Genomic DNA, 27,262 nt, shown 5'->3' with positions numbered 1-27,262 from the left:
GACATGCAAGTCCTCAGGGACACCAGGAACCGGGCAGCTGGACCTTCCCACCCCCACGCCCACCCCAACTCAGGCTGTGCTGAAGCAGGCAGGCCCCCGCCGCCCACCCAGCAGAGGCCCCGGCCCAGCTTCCAGCTCGAAGCCGTGGACGAGCATGCCATTGCTCTGCGACATACACGTCATAAACAACGACTTTGAAATGTGCTTTACTTATTTTCTCTTTTCGTCATACAAGGCAATGTGACAGAGTGACGCAAAAGGCAACCACGTGACCGTGGGAGTGGGTAAAATGGGACAGCCCCTGAGGATCACAGGAGGGCAGTTCCTCGGAGTTACATGTGAGCCACCAATCCCCCTTCTGGGCGGACACCCAAAAGAAGTGAGAACAGGGGCTCAAACAGACACTCGCACGCCGTGTGCACGCCAACGTGAATCACAGCGGCCAAAAGGTGGATGCAAGCCACGTGTCCATCCGTGAACGAATAAATAAAGTGTGGTCTGTACATAAAAGGGAACAGCATTCAGCCTTAAGAAGGGAAGGCCGTCCTGACCCTGCTACAGCACAGATGAGCCTTGGGGCACGTGCTCGGTGAGGGCCCGGCACAGAGGGCCAACAACCGCATGAGCCCACTCCTAGGAGGGCCCAGGAGCTGTCCCGTTCACACAGACAGAGCAGGGCAGAGGCTACCAGGGGCTGGGGGTGCAGGATGGGAGTTAGTGTTTAACGGGGACAGAGCTGCTGTTTGAGAAGACAGAGTCCTAGAAACGCACGGTGGTGGTGACTGAGCAACAGTGTCATGTACTCAGTGCCACTGAATTATACACTTAAAATAGTGAAAACGGTAAATTTTATGTCATGTGTACCTTACCATGATCAAAACAAATCAATGAAAACCATAACGATGATAACAGTGCGTGCCAGGTGTGACGTGGGCCCTGGGACACACAGTCCTGTGGGCGTGAGCAAGGGCGCCACAGTCCAGCAAGTCTCCTCGCTATTTAGGAGCGAAGAGACTTGGCTGAGCGAGCGGACGTGGGCGCTGGCAGGGTGGTAGGGCAGCCGGCCCGGGGCGCAGGGGCCACGGGGCTGGGTGCACCACAGAGACGCCGAGTGGAACGGAGATGCTGGAGCTCAGAGGCCAGCGACCACAGCACCCCAACAGAGTGCTTCAGACACGCCGAGTCGACAGTACGGAGGAGCCGCCCAGGAGGACGAAGAGACCCAAGACGGCTGGATGGTGACAAGGCAAGTGCGCTGGCAGAACGGAGGGTCCTGGGAGCCCTGAAAATCACCCGAGAGTAGAGCATACAGGTGACGACAGAATACTGGAGGGCCTGAGGACAACATTCTGGGAAACACTGAGGTCATGGGCAGGAAGGAAAGGAAGAGGTAGAAAATGAGTTCGAAAAGAAACAATGCCAGACGTTTGGGCTGAGACTCAAGAAGCCAAAGGATGAGTGTTTGTGCAAGAAGAGCAATGGGGGGGTGAATATGACAGAGGCCAATGAGGAAACAGAACTCCTGGGGGTTCATGGCACGTATCCCGTCGAAGGAGACTCTGGTGGGCGCAGGAACCCAAGAGCAACCACTTCCAAAGTGGCAGGAGCTGTGTGTGCAAAGCGTGTCTAGGCAGTCCGTGGAAGAGCCTGGCCTCGGTGGGGGCCGTTGCCAGCCCTGTCTCCCTGCTAGGTATTAACACGCACCCCTCGATGAACTGCAGGACCCAAGGTGGGATACGCTGCTCGCGAGCAAGACTGGGATTTTAAGTCCAGGCTTCTCAAATCCAGTGCTCTTTCCACCACACAGAGCGACTTCTTTGGGCATTGCTGTGCCCATTTCACAGAGAGGGAATCTGAGGCTTCATTCAGAAGGTCATGTGACTTTCCTGGGGTCGTTCAGACACTAAGTGGCTAAATTACATTCAAACTCAGAACTACGAGTTCAAACTCTCTGTTTTTTTCCATTTTGTCACACTGCCCACCCAAACTGCCCCAATATGTGAAAATACAGACGAACACACAAATATCTTGAAATAGCCAATCCAACATGTCCAGCGAGGTAAGCATCTTCCTTAGCAAAAAAAAAACCAACTCAGCTTTTCTTCATTCTGCATATACATCCATACAGAATAATGGTCCAATTACAAAGGTCAAAACGGTCTCATGTGTCACCACTATAAAGATTAATGATCTGCCAGAACAGCAGATACTGAATAAGCCCTGTCACATACCAAGAAAACAAGCCCTTCCTCAACAGACTGCAGATGGACTTCGATAAACCCACCGTGAGCCACTTCAGCTGTCTCCTACCCGTATAACTCTGTTCTTGTTTCTCACCTAGTTTACATAGTGGCAGGTCAGAGTCTCTGATAAGCAATCATTCAAGTACACCAGGAGATTAAATATTTCCCCTTGTTCTTTCCAAGTATGTAAACATGTTCTACCAGAATGAAAGGCAAATACATTAAGCCACCAGCTCACTGTATCATCTATTTAAAGCACTACACCCACAAAATATTTAAGTATCTCTAGAGATCTTAATAAAAGACACAGAAGGGAAAATTATCTTAATAAAGACTTCATAAATAATTAAAAGAATCATATCATATCTGCATATCCAATTATGAAGTAACAGATAAGCTATAGTACAGTAACAGGGCAAACTTACATAATCATTTAAAACGACATTTACAAAGAGTCTGCAATAATATGGAAAATTTCTGTCACATGGAACATCAGGATGCAAAACTATATTTATAAAATAAATTCAACTTAGGGATGCCTGGGTGGCTCAGTCGGTTAAGCGACTGCCTTCAGCCCAGGTCATGATCCCAGGGTCCTGGGATCGAGTCCCACATCGGGCTCCTTGCTCAGCAGGGAACCTGCTTCTCCCTCTCTCTCCCTCTGCTTGTGCTCTCTCTGTCAAATAAATAAAAATCTTTAAAAATAAATAAATAAATTCAATTTAAAGGTAAGTCCAATTTAAAAAGAATAGAAAACAATACTCAAAAACTACACTGAAATGTTTGTTAAGTGTTTGCCCATGCAGGATTATACATCATTTTTTCTTTTTCTGTTTATGTTTTCCAAGATTTCTAAAATGAGTATACACTATTTGTACAGTAAAAATTATTTCAAAAATACTTAGACGTGAATTTTCAAAGCAGTTTTATAAAGAAAAGTCAGGGTTTGTTTATAACTGCTCCTCGTGCATTTTAAAGCAGTCAGCATCCTGGGCCACCCGGGTGGCGCAGTCGGTTGAACGTCTGTCCGACTCTTGGTTTTGGCTCAGGTCCTGATCTCAGGATGCTGGGATCAAGCCCCATGTCGGGCTCCACGCTCAGAGGGGAGTCTGCTTGAAATTCTCCCCCTCTCCCTCAGCCCCTCCCCACCCCCTGCTCTCACCCTCTCTCTCTAAAATGATCAATAAATAAGTAAAATCTTAAAAAGAAGGCAGCACCCTGAAATGTCCGTGGAGCAAGCAGCTGCTGAGGCCCCCTCATTCTGACAGAGGCGGGAGTTCACCATACGGACGCGTGCAGCCTTTCCCAGCCCGACACACTGTTCTCTCGGCAGTGCTCAGAAAAAAGAGCGACGGCAGCGACTGACATTTAATGAGGACTTACTATATGCCTGGCCTTGTGCCAAACACCTTACATATGTTATCTCATTAAACTGTCCCCCAAAAGCTTATGTGAGGGATGCCACTGTTGTCCCAATTTTACAGATGAGCAAACTGAAGCTTGAAAGATTTCCTCCTAGCTCAGGGTGCCTTTTTCTCCACCAGGCTCTCACTCATAATAACGGGCTATGCTCCACCATCTCTCTTTCTTCTAAAACTGTTTCATATTTTACTCAACATCCCTTTAACCAACAAATATTGGGTATCTGCCCTGTGTAAGGATGATCCCTACCTTAGACATTCAACCCAAATGCCACCTCTTCAAGGACAACATGATCCCCTAAGTCCTCAGTCTTCTTCTATGCCTGGTGGGATCTCCATTAATATATACTAACAAATGATTTGTTACCTGCTAGTATGTTATTTGCTAGTAGTAAAAGGCAACATAAATTAATTCAGTTCCGCATGTATTGACTACTTTCTAGGTAAAAGTGCCGTCCAGAATGATGAAAGATCAAAGGTGAATAAGGCATGGCCCCGTCCCCAAGGAGTCCGTAATCTGATGAGGGAACCAGAGCAAAATTACTCTCAGGACATAATGAAATCATGCCGAATTGAGAGCTAAGTAAGGTAAGGAGGAGGTGAAGAGGCACAGCATGGGAAACGGGGAAAGTAGGACAGAGCATGCTGTAATAGGAACAGCGTGGAAAACCACAGGGCACGCTTAAAGAACAGCAAAAAAGTCCAATATATAGGAAATACAGATTACGTAGATGGAAGTAAAATGAAATTAGGCTAAAAAGATGGTTTGGATCAGATTGTGAATGTCCCTGAGATGGAGCTAAGACTTTATTAAGACAGGAAGGGCCAGTCACTGCAGCTTCACAAGGACAGAAGGATGTGACTCTGTGCATTTCAAGGAGATATTTCTGGCTTCAGTGTGAAGAATGGATCAGGAGGAGCAATGCCAGGAAGTAGGACATGATGTGAAGAGTCCAAGAAATAGGTGTTGAAAGAGAAGAGGGATCCCACCTGAAAAAAACTCAAGCATTAGAATGGATACAGAACCTATCCAAGCAGTTAAAAGGATGTAGGATGGGCAGGACAATTTGGGGCCGACTCCAAAAGCTTTAAGCTTCCAAAAAGAACATGGTGACACCCTTAAGGAAAAGATAATTAAGTTAACTGGGGTTAGAGTGGATTTAGGACCCTATGACGTTCAGGGGACAGGCCAGCTTTCATGTGGGAATTACAGCTCAGAGGTCAGGACTGCAAATGTGACTGTGGGAGCAATGCCTGTGTGAGCGGGCGGGGGGGGAGCCATGGCGGGGTCACCACCATCGAGGCGGCGAAGCGCAAGATCCAGGGTCTGCCGCAGCAAGCCAAACACGCAGAGGAGGGGGCCGGGCACCAGCAGTGGGAAGTGGAGGGGCAAGGTGGGCCCGGGAGCAGGCTGAGGCTGAGACCCCACCATTCTAACCGTAGAATCCAGCCGGGAGAAGAGGAGCTGGACCGCGCCCAGGAGCACCTGGCCACGGCCCTGCTGAAGCTCCAGGAAGCCAAGAAAGCCGCCGATGAGCACCAGCGAGGGATGGAGGTCATTGAGAACCGAGCCTCAAAGATGAAGAAAAGCTGGAACCCCAGGAAATCCAACTCCAAGAAGTCGAGCACACTGCAGAAGAGGCAGATGGGAGGTAGGAAGGGGTTGCTGGGAGGCTGCTGATGACTGAGGGGGCCCGGGAGCGCACGGAGGAGCGGGCTGGGCTGGCAGAGTCCCGTTGCCAGGAGATGGATGAGCAGACCAGACCCGGCAATGTCTCAGCGCTGCTGGCAGAAAGCACTCTCAAAAGGGACACAAATACAAGGAAGAGACAAAAATTCTTACGGATCAACTCCAGGAGGCAGAGACCCGTGTGAGTTTGCCTAGAGATGGGTAGCCGAGCCGGAGCAGAGACCAGGGACAATTTGGAAGAGGAGCTGAAATGCACCAAGGAGGCGCCCCTCTGTGCCCCAGAGGTGCTGGGCCAGCCCCCGCCTGACCTGAGCAAGATGCGGAGCATCCCAGTCCCACCCAACCTGCCGCTGCTCCTCCCTCTGACCCCGGCTCCGCCGGAAGCCAGCCTGCCCGAAGCTGGCCTTGAAACTGGGGGCTGATCTCTACCTGGAAGGCTGCTTTCTCCTCCTGCCACCTCTCCCACCCCAACCCCTGTATCTTCGTCACCAAACGGACTCTGCCTCTCCCCAGATTCCAGTTGGGCTTGAGCCTGAGCACCTTTGGGAACATTTAAGGGAATGTGAGCACAATGCACAATGTCTTTAAAAGCATGCTGTGATGTCCACATTTTGTTGTTGCTGATGTAGCAACCTTGTAAAACATTCCAAATAAGCCCACAGTTGTGAAGCGGCAGGCTAACCCCTGCCTCACATGTGGAAAGGGACCTGTCAGCCTACCACTCACAGCAAGAGAGGGGAAAGTGGAACGCACCTGCACTACTGAGAGCCCAGAAGGATTCCAAGAGAAGTGGCCAAAATCGTGGCTCGGGGTTTCAGCTTTAAGGTATCTTTGAGAGACTTTATTTTTAATTTCTTTTCATCAGAAGTGACCCAACAAATTCAGAGGGTGAGACCTCTCTCTGAGACCAACTCCTTGTCCTATCCTTACCCCAACCACCCACAGAACGCATCATATTCCCCTTATGTTGAGGTGACCACTTACTTGCTCTCTCACCTCCCTGAAAGAAAAAAGAAATGATGTGTTTGCCATGGACAGAGCCTCTCCTCCCCCTTTGCTGGGTACGAAGCTGCTGTCTCTGAAAGTGCCATCTTGCTGTGCTTTATATCAGTCAGCTCTAGAGAAATCTCGAACAGCTTATGTACAAAACTGCTTTTACATTTTTTATTATTTTGCAACTTTGTTTCTCTAGGTTTGGGACACATTGGCCACCCCGTCTGGCTGAAAACTCTCTACAGTCTGTGGGCTGACAGTCTGCTGATATTTTAAAAATTCTTTTCCTCCCCAATTCCCCTTTTTGGTGAGGTTTCTGTGAGGTCTGTTAGATGTGCACCCTGAAGCTCATTGGCTTAAAATGCACCCTCCTTTGGTGGGCTCTCTTTGGGGGCCGACTGAGAGAAAGAAACCAATAGTGCAACTGTTTTGATACTGAAAAATGACAAGTGTCTTTTGAAAATAAAGAACAAGTCCCTTCAAAAAAAAGAAGTATAACTATAAAATCATGAGCAAATTTTTATTTTTAAAAGTATATTTTAAATATAGCAAGAGCTTAACTCTTAAATCCCCACCACAAATCTTCACAGAACATTTTAAATTTATAAACTCATTGACCCACTTTGTAATTTGTTTTTTAATAACCTTACTTTTCAAAACTCAAATCATTACTTTCATGTAATACTGATTTCATAATTTTTATAAACCAAAAATGTCTTTCCAGATGCTCATGTTTCTTCCCCAAGGAGAAGTGAGTGAAGTAAACACACTTCTGTGTCACATCCTTGGGGTAAAAAAATAAAAAAACCTTTCTGGGACGCCTGGGTGGCTCAGTTGGTTAAGCGACTGCCTTCAGCTCAGGTCATGATCCTGGAATCCCAGGATCAAGCCCCACATCGGGCTCCCTGCTCAGCTAGGGGTCTGCTTCTCCCTCTGACCCTCCCCTCTCGCATGCTCTCTCTCTCATTCTCTCTCTCAAATAAATAAATCTTAAAAAAAAAAAAAACTTTCTGATTTTATGACATGTGATCACAAGTTAGAATGTAACAAAAGATTCTGTTCTACAGAGATTTCTAGCTCTCGGATGGAGGAGGAGCCTGTCGAGCTTCTGGGTACCCGGCTATCCGCTCTTTCGACATGGAACTGGGAGACACAGAGGCAACATCAAAGAGAGGACCACGGAAGCATCTGGAAAATGTACAACTTCTCTCCCTTCCTGTCCTCCCTCAGCCTCATGACACGGTCAAATGGGAGACCGAGAGTCCGTCTCCCCAAGAGGGAGGCCCAGGAGGGCACCTGCCTCAGGCCAAGTTCCGACCTACTCTAACGCTGAGGAAGTGGCAAACCTTAATGCATTTTCTCTGGGCTGAGTAGCAAAGCAATGAGCTGGCGATCAAATGAAGAAGCCGAATAAATTCAACCTGACATCTTCCATCTCATCCAATCCTTGTCTTTCAAACAAATGACAGCCGTCTCCCAGCTGACAGATAAGCCGGGTACAGGGACACACTAAGCTGTGGCATCTGCCACTGGCGACAGAGCTCGGGGGGCCGGTGCCTCGCCAGAGCAGGGCAAAGAGATTTGGCATTCGATGAAGACCCGTCGACGAGCGGGATCCTCAAGGCCAGTGGATAAGAGCACCGACCCCGGAGCCAGACGGCCGGGGTCCAAATCCCACTGCCTCCCAATACTACGCAGGAGGCCTCATGCACGTTAGCGCCTCTCTTTCACACCTCATTTCCTCGCCGTAAAATGCACCTGATGGCCGCTGCCCTCGTGGGGACATTGTGAGGGTTCAGGTGGTTCCCACGCATGGGGGCACAAGCAGGAACACATCCAGGGCCCAGCAAAGAGAAGGTGCACATGGACTGTGGTCAGGACCTTCTCGGGACCCAGAAACCCTGGTGCGGGCAACACCCGGTCCCTGTCTCCCTGCGCCCTTGAGAAAAGATACAGAAGGGCCCTCTGAGAAGATAAATTCCGGCTGGGTGAGTGAGGAACGAGTCAGTCAGGCTTCAGACGGAAGCGCCAGGACACTGAGCACAGGTGATCTGGAACGCGAGGACTGAGCACTCACCCGGAGAAGGGGGCCACCGGGAGGGCAGGAACAAACCCGAGCGGAGGGCCCACTGCCACGCGCTGTGCAGGTGTGGGTGTGTGGTCGTCCCGCCAGGGCCCGCCCCCCCATCGGCAGGTGGGCTGCCTGCGGTCCTGCGAGAGGCTGGGAGCACCGGGCACGTGGTCAGCGTGCCACACTCGGGGTGCTGCTGCTGATGCCATTAACTGGCCTCACTGAAGCCGCATGTCAGAACAAAGGGAGCCAGAGGTAAGACCAGAAAAGGAACGCTTGCTGCAGGACTGCGGTGTGCCAGGGGCCCTACTGGGCACGAAGCGTGGGGTGCCCGTCACCCGACCGCAGAGAGGAGTGAAGGTCTCTGAGAGGCTGACAGAGCGTTCCTCTCATGCTGCTCCCCCTGCCGCGTCACACGAGGCCCCACCGCAGGTCCCCGCTGCCCCTTCGGGGTCCCTGTGACATCGTGGCCTCTGGGGAGCTCGAAAGCCCGGGCCAGGAGCAAGTGCCCCCTCCTGTCACATCCTCCAGCACCTGCAACTTTTTATGTCATTGTTTTATCCTCTAAACCCATCGATAGCCACATAGACACTGCCCTTCTGCCGACTCTGGAATGCTCTCTTACCCCACCGTTGGCTTAGCCATGCAAACAGTAGAGCCCAGAGGTTCAGGAGAAGTCAGTCCCTGGACCTTTGCATCTTCCTTGTTCCACTAAAATTATCCCCGGGGGCGCCTGGGTGGCTCAGATGGTTAAGCGTCTGCCTTCGCCTCAGGTCATGGTCCCAGGGTCCTGGGATGGAGCCCCGCATCGGGCTCCCTGCTCCACAGGAAGCCTGCTTCTCTCTCTCCCCCTCCCCCTGCTTGTGTTCCCTCTCTCGCTGTGTCTCTCTCTATCAAATAAATAAATAAATAAATCTTTAAAAAAAGAGAAAAAAGAAAGAAACAAAACTCTGCTACGGAAAGAGAAACCAGCAGAGTTTTAAAAAAAATAAATAAATAAAAATAAAATTATCCCCGGAAGTGTATAAAACATGACTGGAACGTCAGGAGAGCCCACGGACACTCAGTGAGAACGTTCATCTCCACGACGATGGAGAATAACAAAGACTCACTGTGGTTAACCAGGCTCGGTCACCAGCCATGTTCCAGTTTCTTAAACCATCCTTAGAGTGGGCACAATCCAAAACTCCTGCCTCCGCAGAGCTTCCAACTGGCCGCATAACAGACGCTCAGCGTTGTCATCCTGCACTCTGGTTTCGGTATTCTGTGAATGGCACACAGGATCTCCTCCCCTGCAAAGGGGGTCGTCTGTATAGCTACTCACCCAGAGAACAGTCTAAAGAAGGTCTCTGCATTTTATCTTACTGAGGGATATGCCATTTCTTTCCCCCAAATAGATCCCTACCACTGAGAAGTTGCTTAGTTAATATGAGTTTGAATTTATATTCAAATCACTTAAAAAAAAAAAAAAGATATACAGAAAAGCCTACACCAATGCCTCCTTCTTCTCCCCTAAATCAATGAAGCAGGGACACCAGGGAGATGCGATGGTGGCATGAGCCAGTTAACTTTTATTCTGTCCACATGCTACACACAGAAAAGAAGCTAACAAATATGGACCGCTGGCCATAAGAGACCCTGGAAAGTATGCATCTGACTCATTTCAAACAAGTCAGCTCCATTTCAATTCCACTGCCAATTCTAAAAGACAAGTGTTGTAACTTACTGCAAGCCACTTTGACCTCTTTGGGGTTCATAAAAATCAAGTTAGTGGGTAGTGACTAGCATCCCACAGGATGGGATAGACTGGATCATAGTTCACGTTCGGAGCTGAATTATGTCCCCTGCAAGTTCGTATGTTGAAGTCCTTGTGCCTGGTAAGGCTCTGGGAATATGACTGAATTTGGAGACAAGGCCTTTAAAGAGGTAATTATGATAAAGTGAGGTCACACAGGGGCCCTAATCCAATCTGACTCGCGTCCTCACGGGAAGAGGAGATTAGAACACAGACTCACAGAGGGTGACCGCATGAGGACAAAGGGAGAGGACGAGTCTCCAAGCCAAGGAGCTTCCAATGAAACCGACCCTGCCAGCACCTCGATCTTGGACGCCCAGCCTCCAAACTGTGAGAAAAGAAGTTTCTGTTGTTCAAACCACCCACTGTGGTACTGTTAGGGCAGCGGAGCCAGATGACACAGGACAATTCACATAGGAAGAACAGGTATCACTTATGAAACATTTGGGTTTACGTGGACAGTGTATGTCTAATCTGGCTCATCATGGTCAATATAGTTTGAAGGTGACTGTTGCAATGATTACAGGTGAGCCCGTGAAGGTACTGGAGACGAGTCTTCACCTTGATTCTCTGCTCTCGGAGGTGCGTGTGTTGAAACACTTGTGCAAGTCAGAAGTAAACCAACAGTGACAATGACGGTTTTCTGAGCACATACTTTGTTTCAGACTCTTCAGAGACACTGTCTCCAATCCTTACACCAGCACAGCAAGGGAAGCATAATCCTCACTTTACCTACCCAGGAGGAAACAAGGCCAAGAAAAACAAGGCAATTCGATTTAGTGAGCACTGAGTGAGCCCCTGAGTCAGACTTTGTGCTAGGCTGGGGCTTCGGGGAAAAGAAGCCCCGATCCCAGCTGTCCAGCCTCACACATGCAGTCCGCAGACATGAAAACTCTCGACTAACATGCAACATGCTGAGCACTGTTATGTAAGTGTGGGGAAAAACTGAGAAGAAAGGCCTTTTCTGCTCCCGAAAGGTGTCAAGGAAAGCTATCAGAGATGGGGGAGGTTAGTGCTCATTCTGGGGAGTAGAAACCCTGAAGAAGAAGCACAGATGTGAACACAGGGGCTCTGTTCCGGGAACAGCAGCTAAGCCCAGCGTCTCCACAAAAGAGATGGGCTGGGCCAGACTGAAAAGCACTGCAAACCATGCTAAGGGACTGAACCCTAGTTCTGTACTATGGGAAGCCTTGCGTGCTCTCTGAGCGGAAGGTTGCTAGCGATAAATACCTGCTGTGGGAATATCCCTTGATACTCCAGGTGGCCAACCGGCAAGAAACGGGTCTCGGAAGACAAGAACATTCCTTGGGATGCTGCCATATTCTAGACCAGAAATGGCCATGTCTGGGCTGGGCAATGGTACACCGGTGCTTGGTGCAGCCGACGGTGGGCAAGTGAACAGGACAGCAAGACACCACTCCGGTGCCGACAGCTCACACCATCTGGCCCACGGTGTCCTACAGAGGCGATGTGCAAAGGGCCCTTGTTGATACCACCCCAGGATGTTCTGTTTTGGTTTATCTAAAACTTGGCAAATTAGTATTTTCCCGTAACTGCTAAATCCACTAATATATTTGGGATTTTGACACACTGATAGTTTTTCTTCACCTCATTATTTTACATGTGTGGTTTCTCGACCAAGAATGCACTCTATTAGTAGGTACTTATTATGTTGTACCACACAGTACTTATCTCTTCAAACAGAACTAAAAGGAAGTCAAAAGCTTCCCTTTATTTCTACCAGGTTTTGGTTCAACCCCTTCTATTTCTGAACAAACAAAAGGGATTGTATAAACTACAGTGGAAACAAATTATACCCCTTTGTTGAGGAGCTCCCACATAACAGCTCACAAGCTTATCTTCCCTTCTCCCCACCCAGGTGAAAAATGAAATCCATTCAATCAAAACTCTCCAAGAAACCACATGTGCCATCTGGAAAAAGAATACAAGGAGTAAAAAGCACGTCAGGAATGGAAACCATGAAGCAAAATAATACATATTACCTTGACAATTTAAAAATTATGGCCTTCATTTTCGGCCAGAGTTCATGTTGTAGTTCTTTGCACCTTGCTATATGCAAAACTAAAGGGTAAAAACTCAAATCTAAAGACTGTATGTGCTTCTTAATGGGAATAAGATACAACATGTAGAACTTAGAGCCCAAACCCTGTGTTTTCATCTGTTAGTCCATATTCTAGGAGACTCTCGACTGTTCGGGTCATATTTTACCCACAATCTCCAATTTCAAATGTATTCTTATTTTCAGTACCATTTTACAATTTACTTAGATTCAAAAAATGTAAAGAAGACATATGTTAAGTATGAAAGATGACCAGAAAAATATAATTCACAAAAGTCCAGGACTGCGGTAAGCAAGAGCGCGTGGGGGTGGGGGACACGGAGGTGGGCATGGCCGCACGTGTCTCATCCTGCCCCCAACATCGCACGTGCCTGCCGCCCTGACTCCCTCACAGAGGACTGTTTTGCTGACACACCAGCCTCAACCACCGCCGATTTCACGTCAGCCCCAGGCTCTCTCTTTTCAGTGAAAGCATTTCACGAATCTGTAACTGTGACACCCCTTACACAGTTTTGCATGACTTTTCATACACATACTTGTACAAACCACAAGAAATCTCATTGAGTGTCAGGCAACAAATCTGATTTGGGAAATACTGCTCCCACAGCCCAGGGGTACTAAGGGCCCCTGCCCACCCCACCCCCCGAGGGCAGTGGTTCTCTGCACTCACTTCCCAAGCAAACAAATAATGACTACAGAGGGGAAAAGGAAGATGTTGGTTTTCAGAAATGAGTGAAGACACAGAAGTTAAAAACACTCTACTAATAATTTCTACTTATCAGAGGCCTCTTCTCAGCCCACGGAGCACAGCTGCTGTGCCGGCCTCCCAGAGGTCCTGGTGAAATGCACACTCCTGGGTCTTAGGTCCAGGCGGGAGCCTGGAACTGGCCCTGTACTTTCTGGGCTAGCTGCTGGCTCAGTGAGATTTTCTTTCAACATGTGAGTATTTCCCCTGAGGGCTAAGTGTTATTTGAACCAAATATCCAAATCCACAAGCAGCTGAGTACTGCACAAGAGAGGAGGGACTCTTGAGTTTCCAGCTGCAAGACAGAGGAATGATCCGCACTAACAGTCTTTAATCCTCGCAGCGGGCTCATGTGCCCATTTCACAAATAGGAAAGAGGAGGTGGAGGAAAGTTGGATGACTTCCTTGTTGGACAGTGAGTGAACAAACACTGAGTGGGCACCTGCCATGCACAGTCCTAGGTGTAGGCAGATGTCCACCCAGGACAGACAGGTCCTTCCCCCAAGGAGCTCGTGTTCCAGCAAGGAGGACGGCTAGGGGCGCCTGTGTGGCTCAGATGGTTAAGCGTCTGCCTTCGGCTCAGGTCATGATCCCAGGGTCCTGGGATCGAGTCCCGCATCGGGCTCTCTGCTCCTTGGGAGCCTGCTTCTCCCTCTGCCTCTCTCTCTCTGTCTCTCATGAATAAATAAATAAAATCTTTAAAAAAAAAAAAAAAAAAAAGGAGGACGGCCAGCCGTAAAAAGGCAAAGAGATACAGGGGGCCATGAGGCAGACTGAGACGGGGTGTCTGAACTCAGGCCTGAGGGGTACTGAAAAAGCAGTCGCACAAATATCTTGTGGAAACGATTAAAGCAGAAAGACCCAACGCATAGTCCTGGAGACAGGGTGGAAACGAGCTTCCCTGGAGAGACAACAAGGAAGAGCAACTATGGCTGAAGCTAAGTCAATGAACGGAGCATGGAGGGTGACTGTTCTGGGGAACTAAGGACGGGAAAATGATGGAAGCCCATGGACGGTTTGAAGCAGAAAAGCGACAAGGTGGGACACTAGGTGGAGGACTACAGGCCAAGGAGACCCCTGATGGCCGGACAGGGCAGCTGAGGCCTCACAGTGGTTTCCACTGTGCCTGTGAGGACACACGAGTGGTGACAAGTGGCCACGTCTGGGCTCTATTTAGGAGGTGAGATCATGAGAGAGTGAGGAGGAGGACCAACGAAAGGAAAAGCAGCGGCAGTGAGTCCTGATGACACGCCCACACGAGGAGGGGGGTTTCTGAAGGAGGAGGCCAGAAGCAGCAATAGGAAAGGCCGGCACCCCGTCTCTGGGCCCGAGGCACTTGGGGTGTTGGAGCAGAGGCAGGAGGCACTTGAGGGACGGCAGGGAAGCAGTGCCCTCAGGGGTTCCTGAGTGGGACGTGCTCTGTCGTGCGGGACTGGCTCACGCCGGCATTCGGCTCTTGTTCCCTCAGACTACATGCGAATGACCCATGGGGCGCAGTCAGACCGGAGGCACTGCCCACACTTCCAAACTCCCGCGCTCAAGCCACCAGCTTGATGCGAGAAGGCTAAGGGGCCACTCGGGAAAAACGAGGCTGAGGTGAAATAGGGAGTTTGTGATAGCAGACCCTGAGTTCCTGCGGCCACGGTGGAAGGGGCCACGAGAGCAAGAGGGCAGGGAGGTGGGGCCTGCTCCGGGGGACACAGACTGTATCTCTGTTTCCAACGTCAAGGTCCGCGGAGGAGATCACATCAAATGTTTAAAACATTCTCCTGCTACCTTCAGCTTCAGTCCAGGGAAGCACTTGTGGGAGGCGTCCTGACCCCTTTAAGCCTGCCGGACACCAGCCAGGTCTATGAGGGCACTGGACTGATTTTAGAGTTGGCTGTGCATACATCCTCTGACAAGGCTAAAGCTGGGTTCCAGACTTGGCTTTCCCTGAATAACTGGGCATCTCAGGGCAAACTACTGGGCATCTCAAAGTAGCGGGGACCTCGTCAGCCCAGGGGCTGGGACCCAACCTGCCTCCCAAACCCAACAAATGAGAGCCAAATGAGCCAAGAGACAGGAAAGCACCCAGAAGACTGTAGAAGAAGTTCATGTGAGAGGCAGGCAGTTAGTATACAAACATGCAGGGAAAATACTCAACCCTGCGAGCTACCAAGAAAACATAAATTAAAACAAGAAGGTAGCCTTCTGGACATATTGAATCAACAGCACTGCTACCATCAGGATAATGAGAATGATGCTTTCAGAGGCAATCTGGCAATATGCTTCAGCAGCAATAAAAATGCTCAAAATGACTGATCCAATAAGCCCTCTCTGGATAAAATCTCCCTCCTGCTAAAGAAGCCAAAGATCTAAAGATGTTCACCATAGCATTGCCCATAACAGCAAAAACAGACCAGATCAAGAAAGCAAGCGAACAGAAGAAAAGTATTTACTATTAATGCATTCCACAAGATGTGAGCGCCAACCCGTGCCCACTAGCTAGCCATGGGGCACAAGGTTCTCTTTGAGGTGCTCACCATGCTTCAAAGTGGTGGTGAGGACAGGTGCCCATATCTGGGAACATACTAAAACTTGAAGTGTACACTCTGAGTGGGTGAATCATGTGCTCCATGAATTAAGCTTCAATAAAGTTGTTTCTAAAAAGAGGAAAACAGGGGCACCTGGGTGGCTCAGTCAGTTGGGCAGCTGTCTCTTGATCTTGGCTCAGGTCATGATCTCAGGGTCCGGGCAACAAGTCCCACGCCGGGCTCTGCACTCAGCAGGGACTCAGCTTGAGGATTCTCTCTATCCCTCTGCTCCTCCCCCCACTTGCGCACACACATGCATGCGAGCACTCTCTCTCTAAAATCAATCTTTAGGGGCGCCTGGGGGGCTCAGTCGTTAAGCATCTGCCTTCGGCTCAGGTCGTGATCCCAGGATCCTGGGATCGAGCCCCGCATCGGGCTCCCTGCTCGGCGGGAATCCTGCTTCTCCCTCTCTCACTCCCCCTGCTTGTGTTCCCTCTCGCTGTGTCTCTCTCTGTTAAATAAATAAAATCTTAAAAAAAAAATAAATCTTTAAAAAAGAAGAAAACATGCATTCAGCAACACGTGGACACCAATCCGTACCACAAGGTGCCAGGGGTGAGAAACAGCCAGTTAGAGACCCTGCCCTCAGAGTGCTTGCAGCCCTGCTGGGGAGTGTGTTGATGAAATAAGAAATGGGCATATGGTGGGCCAGGAGGGCTCCCACAGGCAAGTTCCATGCACCAGTGGGAACACTGCAAAGGAACGCAAGCTGGCCTTGGAGGACTAAGAAAGGCTACACAGAGATGTGAAGGATGAACAAATGTTAGCCAAGGAAGGAAGGCAGGAAAAAGGAAAGGGACAAGGGACAAGGAAGACAGTCACCTGGGAAGGATGCACCACAGCTATATCCATCCATCCATCCGTCCATCCGTCCATCCATCCATCTGTCCATCCATCTGTCCGTCCGTCCACCCATCCATCCACAGATACGTCTGTTTCCTCTTCTTGGCCATCATGCACAATGCTGCTATGAACACTCACAGGCCAGTTTTTGTGTGGACGTGTTTTCAAATCTCTTGAGTATACACCTAGGAGTGGAACTGCTAAGTCATACTGTACACTCCTGTTCGTCCACTTTGCTTCCCCAAAGCCCAAACAACACAATCACACCCAACTACCGTACCCAGAATTCCCAAACAAAGCAAATACTCTTAATTCCACCAGCACTAGAGAAAGAACTGCTAAGTGAAACTATTTCTCCTGCTCAGCATGGTGTGGAAAACACCGATTTGTTCTTCAAGGTCAAGATCACCTTCTTCATGGAACACCACCCCAAACATTCTTCCACCTCTGAAAAGAATTGTCAACTGCCCCATGATGCTCCTGCATCCATCTGTTTATACCGACTCCTCTCTCCCCCTAACCAGGGCTCTTCCTCATGTCTGTTCTCTAGAGATAATCACCTAAGATGTTCTCAACACTGAATACCTGCTAGGAGGTCAGGCACCATGAGAGGCTCTTTATTGAACACTGAACTGAAGGCTAACAGCCCCAGGAGATGCTCTTGTCCTCAGGGTGCAGGTAAGAAAACTAGGACTGATGGAAGTTAAATTATTTGTCCGGGGTCCCAAAAGTTGTAAAGACAATGGTATCCAAATCCAGGTCTATGGCAACTCAGAATCTGATATACAGGACCGACAAATGGCACAAGGGAGTGGAAAGGAACAGGGCAGGAAGAGGGAGAGACAAGGAAGGAGCAACTACACAGTACTGAACATAATGAGCACTTAGCTCTCAGCATTTCCAAAGCCCCCCCCCCCCCGCAATCTCCCATCTCCCCTGTTCTTCACAATGACTCTCACAGTAGGAAATGTATTTTCTTTCCCATCACATAAAACAGACAAGGAAACCAGCCTTCGGTAATCTGCTTCGAAGATAGCCCACTCGTGTGTTCGTGAAGGAGGATGTGCTCGGAGACCTGAGGCCCAGCCCCTCAGCCACACCTCCTGCCAAGAATCCCGGGGGCCCGGGGTGGTGGGAAACAGGGCTGCAGGGCTGGGGGTACCTAGAACTAAAAGGTCGGGAAGGCCTCTCACTGCTTGAGGTCAGACTAGAGTGGCACAGGGAGGCGCCCACGCCGAGCAGAGGGAAAGGGCCTGAGAAAGCAAACAGGCTTGAAGGAAGGAGGGACCTGTAAGCAGGGTAGCGTACAGGACACAGTGAACGAGAGAGGACGGGGCAGGTGGGGATCAGGGCACCTGGGACGCTGAAAACCATGGGTGAGCAAAGGCAAACCCCTCCATAAAGGACTAGCCGGTAAATATTTTAGGCTTTGTGAACCAAGAGGCAAATCAAGGATGTTATGTAGGTACTTACATATAGCAAGTGAGAAAACACACTTATTGGTGAAATTCAAAAATATATAATTGAGTACAATTTTTTGTAACAGATTTAAAAATGAGAAGAGAAGTTTTTTTGGAGAGTGATGACATTTCACTTAATTGGGGTTCAAAGTTCAAATCCTTATCATCAAATTGATTGCAAATGTTCACCTGTAAAAGCCATTCTTAGCTGGAGGCCACACACAGCAAAAAAGGTGGGAGCGGATTCGACCCGCAAGCTGCAGCGAGCTGACCCGTGTGGCAAACCACAAGGAGGAATCGAGGTTTTATTCAAGGCACAATGAGGCCACGGAGGCTGGAAGCTGGGAGGGCGTGTGGTCTGGCACAGCCTCTGAGAGCTCACCCAGGCGGCTCGGTAAGGAGCGAACTGAAGAGGGAGAGAAGAGCCAAGGCGGGAAGATCACGGGGCAGTAAGCACCGTGGCCGTGGCCTTCCAGCTGCCGGCTGCAGGGAGGTGGAGGGGGGCAGGGTCACGTGCCTCCCGGGAGGCGCACCTGAACAGGTAGGCCGGGAAGGGCGAGAAACAGCTCCAGGGAAAAGGAGACTTCTCTGAGTGTGAGCTCTGGGGGAGAGCGGGCTGCACACACGGATTTGAGGGCCCAGCGCTCCGAGGCGGGGCATGGACACATCCCAGCACATGAAAGAAGGTGACACGGAGGCCACACATCGTAGGGTTCCGTTCACGTGAGACACCCAGGACAGGCAGATTTAGAGAGACAGAAAGCAGATCACGCTTGCCGAGGGCTGGGGCGGGGGGGAGGGGGAACAGAGTCTGACAGGTCTGAGGCCCCTTCAGGGTGGACACATCACGGTGTGCAGACGGCTGCACGACCCTGCGAATTCACCAGGGTACCTGCAGCGGGTCAACTATATGGTATGGGAGTTCTTTCTCAATATATTTTCTTTAAAAAAAATAAAATACAGTCGAGTAAGATACTCGGTTTCCAGGAGGGAAAGGCATGACACCCGCTGTGGGGGGGACGGGCCGCACCACGGCTGCTCCGAGCTCTGCGATGCTCAAACATCCAAGGGCTGCCGGAGACCCAGGTCTGGGGCTCAGAGATGAAGCCGGGAAAACAGGGCTACACACTTCAGGTAAGTCAGTATTTCATTTCTTCCCACACCCCCCTCGCAAGATGATGCGCCCTGGAATCCCCTTCTGGGATGGAGACACTGAGGCTAGCTGTGAGCCTGGACCCCAAGGTGCATGTCTCCACACTTTCTAACACCTCCACACGCCGCTGCAGCGGTAGGGACCAGCGGGGGCAGTGTGGCCTGACCGCGGGTCCTAACCGCACATCGACTTCATGCTCCAGATGACAAGGCCTGGGATTCTGTGCTCCTCCAGCTGGACCACGACCTGAGGGGCTGACCGAAATCCACAGCTTCAGCGGCAAGGCGGCAAGGGCCCCGTTCCCAAGCACCTAAGCGTGCCGGCTGCAGGATGTCAGGCAGCACGGAGCAGCACGGAGATGGCGCGTACTCGCATGCCAGCCGTGCTGACTGCCATCGCTCGCCCAGGGGACGGTGCCTCGCAGCACTGCCCGTCCCTCCCCTCGCCCTCGTCCCTCTTTCCCACCTGCCACCCACAGCCCTCCGCACTCCCGTCCGACGAGAGGAGGAGCGCTACTGTTAATCATCACATAGGACATGAATCAGGACACCTGCACATCTGCTAGCCCTCTGGGCTCACTCTCCTGTTTCCCCAACAAGAGATTCCATTTCTCTTGGGTCCTCTTAAGGTACTTCGGGCAAAAGAACCAGCAACCTCTGACCGAGGAGCTAGAGTCCGGGCCCCCTGGGAGGGAGATAACATAAATGTCTCAGGACATTTATTAAGCACCTCTTTGCATCTGACACACTGTTATGCACTTATCTCTACTCTACAGAGTCCTGACACTGGAGCTTTGACAGGTCTTCTACCCAGAGTCTGAACACAGTAAAACACAAAAATCCTTTAGACCCCAGCAGGGACAAGCCCAAGCAACTACGTGAAGTTTAAATTTCCCTAAGAAAGCATCTGGCCCTAGAGCAAGAACACGGCACCCCCTGCTACCATAACACGGTAAAACAAGTCTGAGGGAGGAAGCTCCTTAACGCAAGTTCCTTCACTGGTCGTCCCACGGTCTCCCACGGTCCCAGCGGCACCCCTGTCCTCACCCCGGTGTGTTCACAGTGGCACCAACAGGAGTGGTTTAAAGCAGGTCATTCTTCTGCACCTCACTCCTGGTAACACACCTCCTCCAAGGCTAACCTTAGTCCTCTCGTCTGGGATTCTCCACTTGGAGTCGTAAGATTCCATCTCGAGCTAATTCTCCCCTTGCCCCTCTTAGTGAAAGCAGCAAGCCTTTTCCTCCCACAGGCATGGGTGTCAGCAACTACACGCAGGCCAGAACAGCGAAGGGTCAGATCCAGTGCTGGACTGGCTCTGGCTTCGGGCTGTAGTTTCCCACACCCTGCTGCAGAAGATCAAGAGCCAGAGGGGTTTTTGTTTTATTTTTTTAAAAGATTTTATTTATTTATTTGACAGAGAGAGAGAGTGCGCACAAGCATGGGGAGAGGGAGAAGCCGGCTTCCCGCTGAGCAGGGAGCCTGATGCAGGGCTTGATCCCAGGACCCTGGGATCATGACCTGAGCCGAAGGTGGATGCTTAACTGACTGAGCCACCCAGGCGCCCCAGAGGGGTTTTTAAAGCAACCAACTAGAAGAAACATCAGTTGGGCAGCACAGAAGAGGGCAGACTTAGAGACAGAAGCCCCCACTCACTCAGCAGCATTTCAGGGCCTAGCAGGTGCCAGGTGCTGGTCCAGGTTTGGGTGACACTTCCTGTGCTTGAGGGGCATCCAGGCTGGGGGCATGGCGGGGGGGACAGGCCAGCAGTGCTGGGAGCCAGGGCCGTAGTGGGGACGCACACAGTAGGCTCCACAAAGTGGGTATCACAGTGAGGGACGAATTCCTGGACAAGGTGACAGAAACAGGCGCAGCCCGAGGGCAGGCAGGGCAGCACGTGCAAAGGTGACAGAGCAGAAATGCGGCAGCGTCTGTTGAACGGCATGGCCAGGGCACCGTGAGTCAGACAGCAGGAAGAGATGGGCTGGATGGTGTGGACATGCATCACCCTGAGCCTTCAGAGTCGGGGGTCCCGCTCCTTTTCAAGGGACTCATGCGCAGCACACAGGACCAGGTCACAGGTCTGCAGCCACGACCCACGGAGCCCACCGGTCCACGGCCGTGCTGCCATGGAAGCTGCACCTGCACGCCCAGGGACCCGGTCTCGATGGGGGGATTCGGGTGGAGGGAGACCTGTATCGATGATTATAAACAGTAACACAGTCACACTTCCCACGTCCACAAATTCTCAAGTTAGAACTTCCATCTTGAAAAAAAAAAATGACAAGAGTCCCGGGGGAACTGATGCCTTTCATGGTAACAACTGTCCTCATAACTTATGAGTTCACATCTATCTGCACACATGAGAGGGTACAAGTGGGGGACGGCAGGGCAAGAAGCACCCAGATCACAGCGTCTCCCCCTGCAAACACCCAGACAGGATGACACACAGCAAGAAGGCTAGGAAGCTTCCCTCAAGCCTGGGACTTTCTTGGCTATTCTTCTAGTCCACATTTCATTTCAATGCAGCAGTATTTAGAAATGTTAATTAGCAACTCTATAAATGATACCACGAGCTCTCCAGAGGAAAGGTCATCCAATTAAGTAAAATATCTATCATTAGAGGCGCCTGGGTGGCTCGGCTGGTTAAGTGACCGATTTTGATCTCAGCTCAGCTCTCAAGCAGGGTCGTGAGTTCAAGCCCTGAACTTAAATAAATTAAAAAATTAAAAGTAAAAGGCGAAAGATTTATGCGATCTATTAAAATGAAAACAAACTACCTCAAAAGTGTGCCCTCCCAGTTGTACAAATGAGAAAATGGAGGCCCAGGAAGAATGCCATCATTGATGTGAGGTTACAGCCATCAGAGGGAAGAACTCTTTAGACCTTCTGACCTTTGACCTTTTCTCCCAAGACTCCAATTAACCAAATACCACTACACACAGACCTCTAAGGAGACGGCTCTTTGTTCAACAGTCGATGTCCCAAGCTCCTCTCTTTTTAAACTCAAGTGTCTTTAGATCACCATCTGACATGACCTCCAAAAACCAGCAAGCTCCTTCCCCCCAGAGCTTCAGAAGGGAAGATAGGCATTGACCAACTAAAGACGTAGGATTCTTCCACTGCAGTCGTGAGCAGCGCATGGAGGAAGAGAACAGAGCAGGAGAACCTGGTCGTGCTGGGACTTGTCAGAGGCTGCCAAGAGGGAATCCAGACCTAGAGGCGTCACGTGGTGACCGGGAACAGGGGGTGGGGGAAAGGAGACAGTACGTCCTGCCACAGGACGGGGGATGCATATTTAAGGGATGAAGCAGGTGAAGGTGTGAGCAGCTCAGGGCAAAGAGGTGGGCCCCAGTCTCCAGGACTCACACATGTGAGACCACCCACAGTTAAACGTGAGCCGTGTGGGGAAAGTGGCACCAAGAGAAAGAGCAGAACCATGACAAAAGGGGAGAGGGACACGTGCCATGGATCAGGAGGCACTCAGAACTCGAAGCCCAGTGGGCAGAGTCCACTCAGACTGGACACTGCACCCGGCACGCCGCGTCATCACAGCTGCTCGGCGGTGGGGCTGAGGAGAGCTCATCACCCACCAAAAAGCAAAAATGCAATTCATCAAACAACAGACAGACTCATGCCCACGTCCCCACTAGACACCAGAGCCAGCCAGTTCTGGGAACTCCGCCTTCGTCCGCCCTCGAGCTTCAGAGAAACCCAAGGTGCAAACCATTCATCTAGCCAGCTGCCATGCTGGTCTTGCTGCTCAGCGGCCAAACTCTGCAGGCAGCATGAAGATGGTCACAATTCAGATGGAGCACCAAAGGCCACGGAAACCAAGTGGGCACAGAGAAGCGGTGATCCCACCATCCGCAGGGGCCTCCATGCGAGCACTGATGTGCCTGCGCCCCCTGGATCGCTCCGCGCCCAGACGGATACAAACAAGCCCCGGAAGGAGTAAGTGCTGCAAGGTCACTAGCGGCCAGGAGCTGCAGGAGCTCCTCACCCAGAGATGGCTGTGGAAGCCACCTGGGGAAAACAGCCATCCCCGAGTCCCAGCAGGTGGCACTGGGGACAGAGGCCTCCCGAGAGAAGAGAACAGCGCGTGACGGGCATTCGTGGTACGCGTGACCTGAAGTGCACGCAGCCTGCCCGGATGAAGCTCAAGGACACACAGGATGTGGAGAAGGAGCCCACTCAAAAGGAATCTCGCCCAATCCTGCAACGTGCCCCCGAACTTCAGGAACCAGGGTCCCCGACAGTCTCTGCCTAAAACATGATGTAGAATAGCTTCCTCTCCTGTTTCAGGAAAGCCCAGGAGTCCAACGGGCCGTTTCCCTGGCTTTGTGAAGGCGATCACACACCGACTTCAGTCCTTCGGTTTTGAAGCTGACCGTTACTGAGTTTTGGTGTTATTGGAATTCATGTATTTAAGCCTCACCCCCACGCGAGGAGAGACATGGCACCCTTCCAGCCTGCAGCCCGGGACACTGCCACAGGGGACAGTCGGGGACCAGCCACAGGCAGAAGGAGAGCAGCACGCACTGATTCCGCAGCTGAGAGGACGCGGAGGCACACCTGGCCGGCGCCGGGCACGGGCAGAAGGAGCGCAGTGGCTGAGCCAAGGCAGGTTCCCGCTGGGACAGCTGGAGTGAGGGGCAGCTCTGGGGCAGACGGTGACGCACCACCAGGCTCGGATGGACGGATCCCCCAGGCGACAGGAGCGCTGCCCTCGCCACGGACTGTTCTCAGCTGGAGAGAGCCGCCTCGTCCCAGACCATGCCCTCTTCCTGGGAGCAGTGCACACCCAGCAGCTGGGGTGTGAGTGTCAGGCCGAGGCCCTCACCACACAGCAAGGTATCTCTCTGAAGGGCCACATCAGCTTCAGAGACCGCTGGGGCAGCTGCAGTCTCTCCAAAAACTGCCTCACTGCACGACCGGTCACCGAGCCTGGCTTGGCGACAGTGCAGGCCAGCCCTGCGGGGCCTCTGCCCAGTCTGGCCTCCTTCTCATCCCTTCAGTCGCCACTGATCCCAGGAGCACTTCCTAATAAATGCCCCACGCATTCATCTCCAGGGCAGAGAGTGCGTCCCACGGAACCCAGCGGGCAGCACGCACTGCCTGGCTGGGCGGCCCCGGCGCAGAGGGAGGTGTGATGGGGAAGCCGCAGAGTTCCACTGTGTATGGGCTCACTTTCTAGTGCCTGTGGGACATGCAAAGGCAGACGTCCTGCAAGCGGCAAAATAAACATGTCTGAGGCCCAGCATGGAATCTGGGCTGGAAACAAACAGGTCATGACTGAAACCCAAAAAGCAGACGCCACCCAGTGACAGTAAGAGCAGATGCCGGACAGGAGAGCCCAGGAGAGAGTCGCCTGACGCGCGGGCAGAGATACCACACGCTGCCATCGGCGCGAACACAGGCAAGCTGCATCTCTGGTGGTGAAAGTAAGAAGCTGCTCTTGCGGGGAGTGTACCTGGCGGGCACACCGGGGTCCTCGGGGTTTTGGGTACATTTCCCATCTGGCTGCCACTTACAGAAGCGGTCACTTGGTGAAAATTCACTGAATGAATGGTGCACCGCTCTGTACAAATGTTACACTTGCACATTTCTGTTGTATACAATGTAGGCAAAGGGAAGGGGAGCCGGTGCAGGAGGCCGAGAGACAGAAGCAGCAGAGGGGCCAGAGGGGGCCCGGGGAGGAGAGGGGAGAAGGCATGGTGGACAGCGGCATCAGGCCCCCCGGGAGGACAGCAAGGGCAGCACGAGGAGCTGAGGACACGGTGGAGCACGGCGTCTCCTAACCAGTGGAGGACCGGGAAGCGCCACCCACCTGAACCTAAGCTCACGTCTATGCGGGCCAGCATGAAGGGTGCTCTCGTTCACTGAATTTGCTCACCTTGATCTGACAAAAAGTCCAGCATGGTCTGCAACAGGAAGGACAAGTGCCTGACAGAAAGAGCAGGATTCCCCATTCTTCGGGACGCGTAGACCAGTTCGTGAAGCAAGCGCATCTGGACTGCAGCCCAGCCTCGGTGCGTACCTGTGATGGAAGTCACAAAGTGTCCTCAAAGGGCTCACGAGGGCGCGCTGGCAACAGAACCAGACGCGAGCCTTCCTCGGAAATACGTTTAACGGTATGTGTAAAACTTGTGATTTAAAGACAGATGCCTCAATGACCAAACCCAAAGGGCAAGAAAAAAACACTTCCTGTGTTTAACTTTCTCCAGAAAGAACTCGTAAGTGATAGGTTTTTTTCATACCATGAAAAGATATGTTTTATGGAATGCTTTTTCTCTTCTGCAAAGACACAATTTAAAAATAACCACTTTGAGATCATTATAGTAAGGTTATAACAAAAGACTGTGTTTCCAATGGCATGTATTTGAGTTACAGATATACAATTTTTTTTTTCAAAAAAATACTGGTATGTGATGGGCCTTCATTAGCAACAACCAAGGACACTAGAAAAATGTGCTTTTTTAATTTAACATATAAGAAAAACTCATAAAAGCAGATAGCTAAATTAGAAAAACGGTTAACAACAGACTTTTGTGGCTGCTCCCTCCAAACAAATTAGCGTGGTTGAAATTTAAGGTGGGGGGTCGGTTGCACAGCCAGTGAAAAGTACCTCTTTAAGACCACAGAATCTAGGGGCACCTTGGGGGCTCAGTCAGTGAAGCGACTGCCTTCAGCTCGGGTCGTGATCCTCAGGTCCTGGGATCGAGCCCCGCTGAGCAGGGAGCCTGCCTCTCCCTCTGCCTATTCCCTACTTGTGCTCCTTCTTAAATAAAAAAATGAAATCCTTAAAACATAAAGACAACAGACTCTTCAAGTTATTATTCCATCTCCCTTCTGGCAACAATTACTACTTTTAAATATTCTCTACCTTGAAATCCTTCATGAAGGAGACCCCCATAAGAGGATTCTAACACAAACAGGTTACGGCACAGTACTGTGTCTGGTGCCCTGGGGGCTGGGCAGAAAGACGAAGACTCCAACCAGGGGCTCCTCCTGCCCCAGCCCTACGGAACTCCTCTCCCACTGCCCTGCGCCACACGGCTGGCCAGCACTTTTGTGTACTTGTGCTGCATCGTGCACAAAATCCGACGCACAGGCCTTATCCGGCAGGTACAGTGAGGCACGTGCAAGCTCGTATATTTATTCCTTCCACAATCCTCAATTTCCCTCGGAGCCAGGATTGTGTCTTATGCACCCAAGTATCCTTAACACCTAGCGGGATGCCCAGCACACAACTGCATCTTCACAGGCATGTGGGTCAAGTTGAAAGCCTGATGAAACACAATGCCCCTATTTTTCAGACATCCAACTGAAGTATGTAGGGTAAAATGACATGATTTCTGGGGTTTGCCCTAAGATAATTCAACAAAGAACAAATAAAAGGAAAAAAGGTAAAAATAAAGCCCATGTGGCAAAGTCTTGATAATCACTTACTCTGGGTGATGATGGACTCATTGTACTATTCTCTTTAATTTGTATGTATTTAAATTACTTCAGAGTAACTTTTTAAATTTAAATTCTTGGAAGTGACCAAACCTACACACACACACACCCCAAAACTACCCTGTATCCTAGAGCCTATCTTACAAAAACCTTTTGGAACGTAAAGCTGCGGCACCTATCATATGACAGGGAAGGACAGAAAGACAAGTCCCTGCAGTATTTTCATCTTCTAAACAAGCTAAGACCAAATGCCAAAACGAAGTAAGAGATTTTTAAAAGGATTAGGAAGCTGGAATCAACTTCATGACTAACCAAGCCATGAATTCTAAATAACCCAATTTAACTAATCTCAACCCTACGGTATCAAGAAGGTTTTCTCACCTTAAAATTGGGCAAAGATCACCATGTTGATTTTTTTTTTTAAATACATGATGATACAGTTCCTACCACAGGCAACTGTAAGAATAAATATAAGTTTTCTTAACGCTAGTGTACAAGTCACAATTTCTATGTGATTCAAACTGCTCCTCCAATAAAACCTGACTCCTAGGGCGCCTGGGTGGCTCAGTCGTTAAGCGTCTGCCTTCGGCTCAGGTCATGATCCCAGGATCCTGGGATCGAGTCCCACATCGGGCTCCCTGCTCGGCGGGAAACCTGCTTCTCCCTCTCCCACTCCCCCTGCTTGTGTTCCTGCTCTCGCTATCTCTCTCTCTGTCAAATAAATAAATAAATAAA

The 27,262-nt window shown here is 50.7% G+C and overlaps 1 protein-coding gene and 1 pseudogene across 4 annotated transcripts in view; one reads left to right on the top strand and one right to left on the bottom strand.

The window, feature by feature from the left end:
- Nucleotides 1-27,262, bottom strand: part of TRAPPC9 (trafficking protein particle complex subunit 9) — a 550,504-nt gene that overhangs the window by 457,326 nt on the left and 65,916 nt on the right. For all 4 annotated transcript variants that reach the window (XM_054512434.2, XM_064587832.1, XM_064587833.1 and 1 more), the window contains one exon: nucleotides 24,963-25,106. In XM_054512434.2, coding sequence (XP_054368409.1) covers nucleotides 24,963-25,106 — 144 coding nt within the window. The remainder of the gene's footprint in view (nucleotides 1-24,962; nucleotides 25,107-27,262) is intronic.
- LOC123860470 (tropomyosin alpha-3 chain-like) lies at nucleotides 4,863-5,776 on the top strand (annotated as a pseudogene).

Source organism: Mirounga angustirostris, unplaced genomic scaffold (assembly GCF_029215605.1).
Source record: "Mirounga angustirostris isolate CCGP_5_RB_7025 unplaced genomic scaffold, mMirAng1.0.hap1 SCAF_4, whole genome shotgun sequence".
NCBI classification, from domain to species: domain Eukaryota; kingdom Metazoa; phylum Chordata; class Mammalia; order Carnivora; family Phocidae; genus Mirounga; species Mirounga angustirostris.
This window is presented reverse-complemented; position numbering and strand designations above follow the sequence as displayed.